General features: G+C 41.7%; 1 protein-coding gene across 2 annotated transcripts in view; it reads left to right on the plus strand.

Annotated features, from left to right (window-relative positions):
• Nucleotides 1-13310, plus strand: part of SPON1 (spondin 1) — a 270634-nt gene that overhangs the window by 108463 nt on the left and 148861 nt on the right. For both annotated transcript variants that reach the window (XR_005020852.1, XM_036859677.1), the window contains exons 4-5: nt 5958-6031; nt 10940-11062. Coding sequence is in view for 1 of the 2 variants with exons in the window: in XM_036859677.1 (XP_036715572.1) it covers nt 5958-6031; nt 10940-11062 (197 nt within the window). In the remaining variant the exon portion in view is untranslated. The remainder of the gene's footprint in view (nt 1-5957; nt 6032-10939; nt 11063-13310) is intronic.

Below are 13310 nucleotides of genomic sequence, written 5' to 3' on the forward strand. Positions count from 1 at the left end.
TAAGTGTTTCATGAATGAGTGATAATTAAGCAGAAATAATCTCCTGGCAGCTAGATTTTTTAGAATTTACTAGATTTGCTTCTTTGCAGTAATGGTAGACAACTATACCAGTCTCTGAACCTGTAGTTTTGTGACCTTACTGTTGGACAGCCATGGAGTTCTTGTGAGTCCTGTAGATAAAGCCCTGCAGATAAGCTTTCACTTTTCTTCTCCCATGGGCACATTACCATGAGCTGCCAGGAAGCCTGTTAACTCCTGGACACAGCTCCATTCCCTGAGAGCCACATAAAACCATATAAAAGATTGGTTAAGAGTCTGGATCATGGAATGCACCCAGCTTCTGTAAATATTTGCTGAGTAACATGAGACCATGATCAGATTAGCACTTGGCATCCTTGCAAAGTAAAATAAGGCAGATAGCCTCAGTTCCTGATGATGTTACCATTGCTATGACTTTAATATTTTATTCCTGCATCCTCCCACAGAATTGTTCTTTCACTGGGAAAAGGAAATAGATGTTATTTGTTATAAACTGGATCACTCCTTTGGAAAACATCCCTGAGATCAGAGACAAATTTTGTAAAGTATTCCAAGAACTGTTCAGTAATAGGGATTTTACTGGAATTGGGAAGAGGGTTGGCAAAAGTAGTCTGGAGACCGCAAACCTGAGCTTCATTTTAGTCATTCATTATCTCTGCCTGAAGCAGCTGATCAAGATAACGCCCTCACTCCTCCCTCCACAAGCAAAGGAGACAGACCTGACATCAATCATAATAATAGCTTCTATTTATTAAGTACTTTTATGTGTCAGGCACTTTGTTAGGGGCTGGTGATTTTTAACAACAGCAACAATAATGACTACCTCTACTGAGTATTTACTCTGTGCAACATGCATGTCGTAAGGACCTTACATGAATTAGCCCTACATGGCAGTGACCCAGCCGCTGAGGACCCATGTGTATTCTTAATTCATTTCATGGCCTGATCTCTCCCAAGTCCTTCAGTTTCTGAGGTCTCCTTGTCCCTTTTCAGTGAGAACAGGGATCCCAGGCCTTTTCAGTGCTAGACAGCAAACCTACAACTTAGCCAGCTCTAACTTTACTCCAACAGGCAAACTCCCCAAGGAAAAGAACAGCAAATGAAGAAACTCATCAGACAGAAAAGAGCCGAGCATCTAAGAGATTCAGGATGGCATTTCTGGAAATGTTCCACTTTAGGTTTAAAAGGAAACTTTTGAAATGATTAGTAAGTTATTTAGAACCTCAATATTCTGAAGTTTGAGAAGCCAACATACTGAGAAATTTAATTTAGATTTCCTTAACACGTTCTTTCATGATAAGAGAGCATTCAGTATATCAGTATATAAATGCTATGCAACAGGACTGCCAAATTGCAACACAGAATGGGAGAAATTTGTCATTTTGAAATGCTGAGGGAATTCTTACTAACAGCATTCTCATCTTGTAAAGCTATTATTTTTCTGAACTGTAATATGATTTATAAATCTCTGCTGAGTTTTATACTTTTGATGGGAACAGACTCGAAATGAAATGTACTTTCTCAGAATATAAAATTCTCTCAGGAGTTGACCAAATGGGGAATAAAAAGAAACATCTTCTGCAACCAAGCGTTCCAAAGTCTTGGTCTCTGCTGACATATCTGTGGGTGAATGTTGGCATTCAGAGTTCTGGGCTCAGCTAGACTCTCTTCTCACGCCACACACTTTCCCTGGGTGACATCAGCCACTCTAAAAGCTTTGATCCTGACTTCTGCCCCAGTGACTCCCATATCCATCCTCCCCACCCCTCAAGTCTCTCCTGAGTTACAGGTCCCTGTGTCTAACTACCCCCTATGACCACCATCATGCCCTACAGACAGCTCAATCTCAAACTCTTTCCTTTCCAAACTCTGTTCCTTCTACTTGAATCCCAGGATTGCAATGATACTAACATCTACAGAAATAAGTAAGGTACAGTTCCTGCTCTCAGGAAGCTTATAATCTAGCACAGGAGATAGAAAAGTAAACAGGCAATTATAATACAGGTTAATAAGTGCTGGATAGGAGAAGCCCAAGTGGCTATGGCTCTCAACATCCAGGCAAGACATCAATCTGAAGGAAGTAACGTCTTAGTTGAGTATGAGTTAGGTAACTGAGAGAGAGAGAGAGAGAGAGAGTGTGTGTGTGTGTGTGTGTGTGTTTGTGTGTGGTGTATATTGAGGAGTCACAAGGAAGGACAGAAGGAGTCCCATGGACAGGAGCCCAAGGGTGTGAGATCATGAAGACAGGTATAGGATATGGTTTGGGTAGGGCGCTCAGGAGGGACTGGATAGAGATAAAGCCTGATCGCCAGGGCCAGATCAGAACAAGCCTTGTATCCCACATTGGATCTGCACAGAGTTTGAAATCCAAAGGGCATGGTCCAGAGGGTTGGCCAAGCTTGGACATGGGGATGTATGCTCGTCTTTTCATGGAGAGCTTCAGGTGGTGATGACCCAGGCTCCAGGGAGACCCACCGAAGTCTCAGCTCTCCACTGTGTGCTCCGTGAGATGCTAAAATAGATCCCCACAAATCAATTCGAGGTTACATTTTATAACAATGCATTCCTCACAGTGCAGTTATACTCTTTATAGGTAATCGTGTTTAATCCTTGCAAGCACTCTGAGCCTAAGACAGACCGTGGACTTTGGCAGTAGGTGGGAGACTTCAAAACCTTGAGCATGTTACTTAATCTCCCTGCATCTCAGTCATCGTCACCTGTAAGATTAGGGTGAAAATAGCCACAAACCCTCATCTTAATCCCTCTGAAAACAAAAGCATTTTGATAAGTTTGCTGAACTTGACCTAAACTGATGTGAAGCTGTCTATAAGTTTTATTTACTCTCTTAGTATGAATATTGTTACATTTTGTGGCAGAATATGGATATGTTTGATCATGGGGATGTTAATAGCCTACTGCCATCTTAACTTTCTACTCTCTGAAAAACTCTGAATTCAAAAACACATCTAGCCCAAGTGTTTTGATAAAGAACTTGAGGACATGTAGTATATGTAAAGCAGAAGATATGTAAGATAATGTACATGAAGGGCCTCCCTAGCACAGTGACATAATAAGGGCTCAGAAATTACAACTATTATCAAAAAGAGGGCCAACTTGACTTTATAAAACAAGGCATGAAAGAAATAGAAATATCTTAAAGGAAATATGTTTTTCTATCTCTGGCCCCTCAAATATTTATAATGATAGTTTTGGAAAATCTGGGGGTGATTTAATTTTTCTAAGCATCATCATGCCTTTATATCATAGGGTTTGCCATTATTCCCCTACTGACAGCAGGAGGAAGAAAATTCAGAGTATTTGTTACCAATGCTAGCAAAGACAGGTGGTGGGAGATTCTGGGAGAGGAAACAGCACGGGTAAGGGAGTGGTGGAGTGAAAGAGGTGTTCAGACAAGGGGGATAAACTTTGCATAGCCTAGAACCCAGGGAGCATGGCACAAAATGCCAACAAATAAAGCCAGGAGAGTGTTTGAGGGAGGTTTTTTATGAAGAGCCTTGAATACCATGGTAAGTTTGTACTTTATCCTGTAGTTCAGGTGTTTTGTTTGTTTGTTTGTTTTTTGGCCGCCTGGCATGCAGGATCCTAGTTCCCCAACCAGGGATCGAACCCATGCCCCCTGCAGTGGAAGCACGGAGTCCCAACCACTGGACCACCAGGGAAGTCCCAGATCAGGTGTTTTCAAACCATTTTATCAAGAGAGTTTTATTGAAACAAAATTTGATTTGCATGGGAGCTCCGTGTACTGCAACCACATACCAATCCGTTTTTATTCTGTGGCCCAAAGACTCTTCTAAAAGGGCAGAACTGATCGTCTCACTCCTCATGGCACATTCCTCAAAGACTTCTCATCAAGCTTGGAGTAAAATGCCATCTCCCTGCAGGCTCTGGGCGATGTGGCCCTGCCCACCTCCCCAGCTCATCTCACACCTCCCTGGCTTAGCACCCGTGGGTTCTCCAGTGACCTGCAGCCCTCCCCACCTCAAGGATCTCACAAAGGATGCCCTCTCCTTTGCTTCTCCATCCCACTTGCCTAATTAGCTTCTAGTCGTTCAAATCTAAGCTCAGCCACCTTTTCTGGGAGGAGCCTTTCCTGGCTCGGTCAGGAACCCCTGTGATACACTCTCCCACACCCTGTGGATGTCTCCATTCATTAACTGAGGGTTTAGTTGTCTGATGCTTCCTCCCCACTCTTCTGTCAACTCTGAGAATGGGAAGTGGCCCCATTTGTCTTGTTCATGACAGTGTCCCGGGCCAATGCCTGGTCGCTAAGCACACCTCCAGCAATTATTTGTTGAAAATACACCAGCAAATACAACAGGAAGACAAATGGGAGAGGGGGCTGCTTTGGGTTGAAATGAGGTTGGAGCCTTTGTTTGAAGCAAGAACGTGGGGCCTGGGATACTTCCCACTAGGCCTACTCCTTGCCCTCCACAGGGGTCCCTGAGGCAATTTCACTGGGGAACATTCTGGAAGCACTGTGGTAGGTGATGGGATACTCCAACTAACAGAAGGCTTTGTTATTTGGCTTTGGGGTGAGTGTTCTCCAGAGTGTTCTCTTGGCCCAAAGAAACGTTCTGCTTGATGGTCAACAGAATGGATAAATAATTATAGTAGCTTGTGTCAATAGGAAGTATATTTCATTCATTTATTTCAACATCTCTTCTCTCTTGGGTGGGGAAAGACTGTAAAAGACATTAATAGGCTGGCCTCAATTTTACTTTTTTGTGAAAGACTGAGTGTACAGTAGACATTTCTTTGGAAAGTGATTTTGGCCTAGGCCCAGACCATCGAGAGAACCTCCTCTGTGCTCTGCAGATCCATGCACACTTGGGCGCATTCCTGGGTCTGAGATCATGTGACACAGGGCAGCTTGTGTGACTGTCCCTGGTTCAGTGTGGTCAGCTGTGATGAAGTCGAGGGCTCCCTTTATCTGTTAAATAGGGAAAATCAAAGTGAAAATTACCTTTTGATTGAGTAACATTGCTGAAGAAAATCAATAGAAATGGCTCAAGATCCACTGGCACCATCTCAATGTTGTGTTGTGGACTTTCAAATTACTGGAACACTGGGTTTCAGGCCTCTTCAAGGCCAGCTGAAAATAAACTGTGCAGTAGTATGTCTGTGCAATCCTAGATTAAAGAGAAAATATATGCTGGCCAAAAGCAAGTCATTTTTCAACCTCAAAATATTCTTTCCAAATTCTAAGATCCTATGTTTGACATGTTTAAGAGGGAGATATAACAGCTGAAATTGTCTTTGTTCAGAACGTAGGAGATAGTTTCGTCTAGTCTTTCAGGAAAGATATAGAATGACATTTTCAGAACAAATCAAAATATATTTTTAGGGTTTTATTTTCCCCTTCAGGAAGAGAATTTGACATGCTTTCCTGATTTGAATTTGTTTGATCTATAAATGGCCTCAATAATCTGATACGAAACTAGAGTAAATGAACCACTGAGAAAAGTTATTGAAAAATGCTGTTAGTTCACCTTCCTACCTTAATAATAATATGAGCACCACCAACACCACCACAATAACTAATATTTATTGAGTGGTTTCTAGGTATATGCTGAACTCTTGACATACATTGTCTTATTTAGTTCTCAGCAATCCTAGGAGGTAGATATTATTCTTTTTTTTTTTTTTTTTTAATTTATTTATTTTTGGCTGTGTTGGGTCTCCGTTTCTGTGTGAGGGCCCTCTCCAGATGCAGCAAGCGGGGGCCACTCTTCGCGGGGTAGATATTATTCTTAATGCCAGTTTTCCAATGAAGAAACTGAGGCACAGAGTGTTGGGGGCACTCACCCAAAGCCACACAGCTGTAGGTGGACAAGCAGGGATCTGACGTCCCCAGACTTGCCCTCCTCACCATGTGCTTGTGTCCTCTTTCCCCACAGGGCTAGCATCGTACAGAAACGCATCATTTATTTTCAAGATGAGGGCTCTCTGACCAAGAAACTTTGTGAACAAGGTAAGGATTTGTGGACGTGTGGGTGAGAGAGGGCTAGATAAATGGAAGGTGGCTCATTCAGTCCAAGCATTCAGCTGCAGGAATTAAGGCAGTTGGGCTTTCTGTGTTCCTCTGGGTTCTGCTTCCTCACGTAGCTCCGATTTTTAATCTGGCTGTGTGCTGTGGATAATTGGATCTGCCTTAAACTCTAATTACTCTGCTTGATTCCCTGGGTAGGAGATATGTACCTTATATTGGTGTCGTCGTCTCCTTATTTTTGTGAAACAGTGATTATTCTGAAGAGGTTCCTTGGAACAATTCACAGGACTTAATTAAGGAACGCACAATTGTGTACCTTTAAAAAGTCCTTTAACAGTTGTCTGGAGTAATCACTAGCAGGAACTTGTGGGGCACCCAGGCAGGAAGGGAGGGGATTTTCTCTAGGGAAACGGGGATGTCAAGGGGGCATTGACGTTGTGATCTCACCTCGTTCAAGGATCTGGTCCTTGGATGTGCAGTCTCATCAACTCCCTCTCCTTGAAGGTGTTCTAACAAAGCTTATAGGGACCAAGGAGACTGAGGAGGTTGGAGCGGAGTCCTGGATTCAGATCCAGCTGACTTTCAAATCCTGCCTCTGCCCTTCCTCGTCATGCAGCTTAATGTATGTAAAGTAGTGCCGTGCCTCCTTGGTACATAGTAAATATATATATTGATATGTATATTGATATGTACACATACATATATACACGCATACATATGCATATATATACACACATGTATATACACATACATACATATATACGCATACATATATATATTATATATATGTGTATGTGTTAGCTATTGTTATCTACATTCCAAAGCTTATCTATTAATCCACCATGAAAAAGTAAACTTTGAAACATCGAAATGTGTTTAGAAGTCATTAGAGAACTAAATGAACATGGAAAATGTTCTGAAATTATACATCTTCACTCTTTCATTTCTATTAATTTGTGCAGACTTTTTGTTTACATTTAGAACAATTTGTGTTTTCAGAAGAAATCATTCTATTTCTAGCAAATTGTAAGCTACTAAGAAAAAGAAAAGTTGATAAAGGTCTTCTGGGAAAATAATAATAATAACTAATTTTTTTTTAGTGCCTGCTACATGCCAGGCACCATTCTAAGCACTTCACATGCCTTAATCATGTAATCTGCATAACAATCCTATATGGTAAAGACTATTATATCATACCTATTTTATAAATGAGAAGCCTGAGACATGAAAAGTTTAAAGAGCTCACTCAACATGATACAGCTAGTAGGGGAGGTCAGAGTTTGGACCTAGGAGCCATTGCCCTAACCACTGCCTTTCTATCAAAGTGACTACCTCCCAATTCAGTAGCTTGGATTGTTACTTTGGGTAGGTCAAAGCATAGGTCTCCCTGTAGACGAGCTGGAGCAGAAACTAGGTCCTATGTGGAGGACTGCTTGGAGAGCATGGAAAGAGCCAAAGGGGAGAGAGTTGGCTGCCCTGCATTAGGGTCATGCCTGCCAAAGGCGCCAGAGAGCTGCAACCTGTGGGCCAGCGCCCAGGGCAGTTTCCAGGTGGGCAACACCATGCATGGCTGTTGAGGCTTTCCTGTATTTCATAGTCCACAGATTCACTTAGCCTTTCCCCAGACCCAGAACGTCTCAACTCTTGAGGCTCTTGGTTCCTAATGGACAATCCCATCCCTGCCCAGCCTCCATGAGACGACATCCAGGTCCCGTGGGTTAGAGTTGTGGCTATTCTAGCTCACCTCTTGGTTGGCTAATCATGGCCACTGTGGTGAGGTTTTGTTAGTTTGACTCTCAGAGGACAGCCTTATTTCCCAGATTTGAGGGTTCCTAGAAGACACTTCACTGTCAGCCCCATGTACTGACAGCAACCATCAACTAAATTGCACTTTCCAAAGCCTCAGTCCTGATGTTGTGAAAGCCTTGTCTAAGCTATGAATATGCTAACATCCTGCAGATACAGTGTCAATAAAGTGACCTTGCAAATCTCTATTGGTTACCACTTCTGAAGCAGAGATCCTATCAAAATGACTAAGCACGAATCTGTATAAGAAGACCTCTTTCCAACAGCAACTTTGTGGACAAAAAAAAGACCCGGCAGGACTTGGGCTATAGGATCATTAGGTGCTGTTGTATATGATCCCTGGAGACAGCAGACCCATGAGGAAATCCATCAGTTAGCAAAGCAGATCCTGTACAGAAAGTCTTTAAGATATAAGCATAGAGCAAAGGGATTTTTCTTAAATATGTATGCCCACTTGATTATCTCCAGCTCTTTCATTAAGGTATTCACACTCTTTGTTAAGTCAAATCAAATCTATCAAGGAAAGGAAGAGAGAAACTAGTATCTATTATTTTTTTCCTCAGTTGAAGCTATTTATCCATAGGGGAAAATTAAGAATTGCACAGATTAAAAGCAATGGCAATCATTATTTTTTAAAAGAAACATAAAACATTAAGCTACTTACAATTAAAAACAGAAAAACATAAAATATTCCAAAAGGTGACCTATAATAAGCAAATGCACACATATACTCTCTTTAATACCATGTCATAGACAACTAAGGGAGAGAGACAAAGAGAGGAAAAGATGAGATGAAGGGAAGAGCAGAGATGAGAGGAAAATGTGGGCAGAGAAGGGATCATGAGAAAAAGAAGACAAGGGAAGAGGAGCAAAGAATAAAGGATGACAGTAGAAAAGAAAGCTGATGGATTAAGAGTAGAAATGAGGGGGGAGGGGACAGCTTGGGAGATGCTGCAGGGCCTGCAATTACCTGTATTGGGCAAGCCCTGCACCGTTAGGAGAAGAGGGGTAAGTTAACACTTGTTATCACTGCCCTTTGAAAACCTGATTCATTTTCAGTGGGCTTTTCCTCAGTAGGAAACAGTATGTCTGTTTTTATTTTCAAACTTAGAAATTTATTTTTTAAATGGAAGCTTATTTTCCTTTGGAATTCCAAAAGGTTTATTATAAGTGCATTCCCTTGAACCCCTGGATGCATCTTTAAGTTCACTACTTATATCTGAGAGCCCTTTTGATAAGGTAAAGCTACCAGTTTGCCTTATTTTGGTTTTTTGAGAGATTATTGCTGCCTCATTTAACAGCGCCTAGTAGTTACAATTGAAACCCCAGCATGTATCTCTTAGCTCTGAATTCCTTTTTCAAAACTAATTTAGTTTTTTTTTAACAACGTAAGTGATCATAATGGAAATGTGAAAAGGAAGAACCTTCAGGAGTTACTCATATATGCTACCTTTCCTGAAATATAGTCAATAGTGCTTGTCCCTTAAGTATCAAAGTGGCTCACACAGGAATCAGATCTGGACTTCGTGTACATAAGGCAGTGGGAAGATTTCTCCTAACACAAACAATGCTCTAGCCTCTTCCTAGTGTACAAAAAGTAGCCAAACAATGATTTCTATTTGGGGGGGGGGGGTTCAGATCTCTTCTTCGGAGATTCTGGAGTAATGTAGGGAGGTAATTTTTTAAATGTACCATTCTTCATTTGAAAAAGCAAAAAGAGAAACACACACCAGTTTCTCTCATTGGTGTTTATGCAGACCTATCCAGCAGAAGGTCTTTCCTGCAGTGATATAGTGTAGAGGTTAAGAGCATGGGCTGCAGACTCAAAAAGACCTGAGCTCCAGTTCTGCCTACACCACTTACTAACCCTGTGGCCTTGGGCTGGTCACCTAATCTGCCTCAGTTTCATGATCTATAAAATGGGGTTAACCAAAGTCCTGACCTCCTAGGTTTGTCAGGATCAAATGAGACAATATATGGAAAGGGATCGGCATGTATGAGGACTCTATACAATATAGTTATTATTACAATATCCCATACTTTTGTCTCCATCCTCGAACCCAGAATTCGCTTCTTCCACCCATCACTGGTTTTGCATATTCAAACCAAATGAACCCAGTGAATTCCATAAGGAAGACTTGTAAAATGCTCTTCCTAACACTCAAAAAGATTTTTATACTCTTTGTTGCTGCTCTTTATATAATAGTTAAGGATAAATGTCCAACTTGCAAAGAGAGAGAGAACATTTATGTTAATACCTCCAGAGGAAACAAAGAAAAAGCAATTGAAGCAAGTTGCATCTGTAGACATTGTTTCATCTTGCAGGAAGCAGAACAGACCAAAAGCAACAATGCACAGTTAGGGATGTGGGCTTGACAGTCGGAAATACTGAATTTATTCATGTAATCTTTCTCCACTTATCAGCTATTCGCAGTTAAAAGTGGGGGCGGATTGGGAATCTTGAGTTTTTCCCGGCTGCTTCTATGCTCAGAAGTAAACCTGAATTTATGGACATATTCCCAAACCCCCAACCCTCCCAGTAAACGCTCTGAAAGCTTGATAAGAAGTGACGTGACTATACGTGCATATCTTTTTAGAAATAATTTTCAGCAGTTCTTTACGTCCCTCTGCTTGTTCTCATTGCTCTCCTTCAAAGCTTTTTCTGGTCCTGGCAATTTGGCCCCAGAGAATATTCCTTAGAGAAAACACACACAGGCATATTCCTCTTAAAATCTGGTGGAGAAATCCTGTTGTGTGAGGGGTGGGGAAGGAGATTCGGGCCCAGAAAATATATATCAAGATGGGCCCCCATCCCAAATATTCTGCCTTATTGGTCCCATAGGTCTCCTCACATTATTAAAGCAAATGTTCTGATGTTTTTTTAATTTGCAAAATATATAGTTATCACCCTTAGAGGTATATAAAATCCTTTATAGCTGGACCTGGTTCTGAGTTATTAATCGGTGAAAACTGTACCTCATCTTCTTTTCCCAAGCCTTCAAGACAGAACGAGACCGAGATGGTGCTGTCCTATAAATGACTCACCGCTGCTTCCTAACTTGGTGACTTTCCTGACTCTTTCAGACTCCACATTTGACGGGGTGACTGACAAACCAATCCTAGACTGCTGCGCCTGTGGAACTGCCAAGTACAGGCTCACATTTTATGGGAACTGGTCTGAGAAGACACACCCAAAGGATTACCCTCGTGAGTAGAACAGCTTCCTTATGGGTTGGGGGAGAGTGTATTACAAAGTTCTGGTTGTGGGATATACTAGCTTCTCCTTCTTACCAGTGCACTCATGAAACACATTCCAAGAAAGTGAATTCATCGAGACAGGCAGATATAATAGTCATATGCTTTCAGCTTCTTTGCAGAGCATTGTTCTAAGTGTTTTCTTATCTGTGATTTTAAAAAATATTCCTGAGGTCATGCTGCTTATCTTCAGGTCAGATATTTGGTAACCTCAGTCCTCCTGAAGTGGCTCTGTCCATACAACCAGCCTATTTGTGCTGGAAAGAACTGGCAAAAGGGACCACCTGCTCTTGACTGCACAGGCCAAGGTCAACAAATACTCAACATCCTCAACCATAGCGTGTATTGGTAATATATCAGATACCACCTTAGAATCTTCATTACACCATGCTCCAGGTAGCCAGTACGAATCCATGAGAGTTGTCAGGCAACCCCAAACTTGCTGTTTTAGAGTAAATCCTTAATCAGGACCCTAGCAACTCCCTTTTATCAAACAGTTGTCTCATCAAATGCCTAACATGTGTCAGACACTGTGCTAAACACTAGAGATATAACAGTGAATAAAAAAGACACAACCCATGTTCTCATGCAACTCAGAGATTAATGGGGAGACATACACTAATTAAATAATCACACAAATGATATGAAAATTATAACTATGAATAGTGAGCTTACTGAGTGGCAAGCATTTTTACATATGTTGTCATTTCATCCTCAAAATAACCTTTTGTGGGCTTTTGTGAATGAGCTCACTGGAGATCACAGAGACATCATGATTTGCCCCTAGTCCAATGTAAGTACAGTCGTCCCTTGGCATTCGAGGGGGATTGGTTCCAGGACTCCTACAGATACCAAAATCCATGGATGCTCAATCCCTTATATGTGAAATGACGTAGTATTTGCATAAAACATAGGCAGATCCTCCCGTATACTTTGTCATCTCTAGATTATTTATAATACCTAGTAGCATATAAATAGTTGTAAATACAATGTAAATGCTAGGTCAGTAGTTATTGTGTGGAAAATTCAAGTTTTGTTTTTTGAGACTTCATGGAATTTTTTTTTCAAACATTTATGACCCGTTGTTGGTTGAATCTGCGGATGCAGAACCCTCAGAATGAATGGCTAATGGTAGTGGATCCAAGATGCAGAAGGGGTTTGTCAGGCTCCTTGTCCTGCCTTTCGTTTGGATTGCCTTTGAGACCCAGTGTAGCCCATTCTTTCTAACTGTGGGTGGAAGGATGTCCATGTGTGGCACTGAGCATGTTTTGGTTCACTGTGTGTTTTAGTCTTGTTCACTTCACTTTGGAGTTGCCACAGCTGGGAAAGAACAGGGAGGCTGGAGAAAGAAACTAAAAAGAGGGATTTGGGTCAGCCCCAAAGGGAGTGGGGGCAAAGGGTACGTGGTTGGGACTTAAGAAGACCCAGTCTAGACCATAACCTACATGGTCCCCAAACAGCCCACCCAGAGGAGACTCCATGTCTTGGCAGATCAAGAACCTTATTGTTTAATTTTAGCCACATGTAATCAAGGCTGGAGATCTTAGAAGCCTCATGCTAGTTCATTCTTCTGACTCTGGGATTCAGCTTGATCTGCTTCAGCTGATGTGGGAGACCTGTGTGAACAAACTTGGACTCTCTGCCTGGAGGGGAAAAAACCACTTGGAACAAGCATGATGGAAAAAATGTCCTCTAGTGCCTCACATCCACTAACCCAGAGGAAATAAAATGTTAGGGGCCCATTACTCATCTTCTGTAATCCTAAGGCGTTTCTTGCTCTTTTCTGTTCTGACACTGTTATTTCCAGAATTTTTTTTTAAGGGTACAGACCATTGTTTCTGGGTCTTTGGGCCAAATCAAGTACAAACCTATACAGAATTTCTGCGGAGTTGTTGGGAGTTTCTTAATATGTATAGCAGACATGTGTTTCAAGTCCCCCAGAATTGTTTCATTGTCAGATGTCAGAGTGTGTCCTAATTTTTGGTTGGAAAAAATTTGGCCACTATGTTCAGAAGAGCATTTATCACATCATACTGTAATTATTTCTTCAGGAGCCCTTCTTCTCCACCAGACTGAGAAGTCCTCCAGGACAAAAGCCACGGCATGCTCTTCTTTCATTCTTAGTGCCTGCAAATACCTGGGGCCTCCCCAAGTACTGGGTACTGATTGTTGGACTCAGAGTGGCATTCACCATGACCCA

Source organism: Balaenoptera musculus, chromosome 8, assembly GCF_009873245.2.
Source record: "Balaenoptera musculus isolate JJ_BM4_2016_0621 chromosome 8, mBalMus1.pri.v3, whole genome shotgun sequence".
NCBI lineage: Eukaryota > Metazoa > Chordata > Mammalia > Artiodactyla > Balaenopteridae > Balaenoptera > Balaenoptera musculus.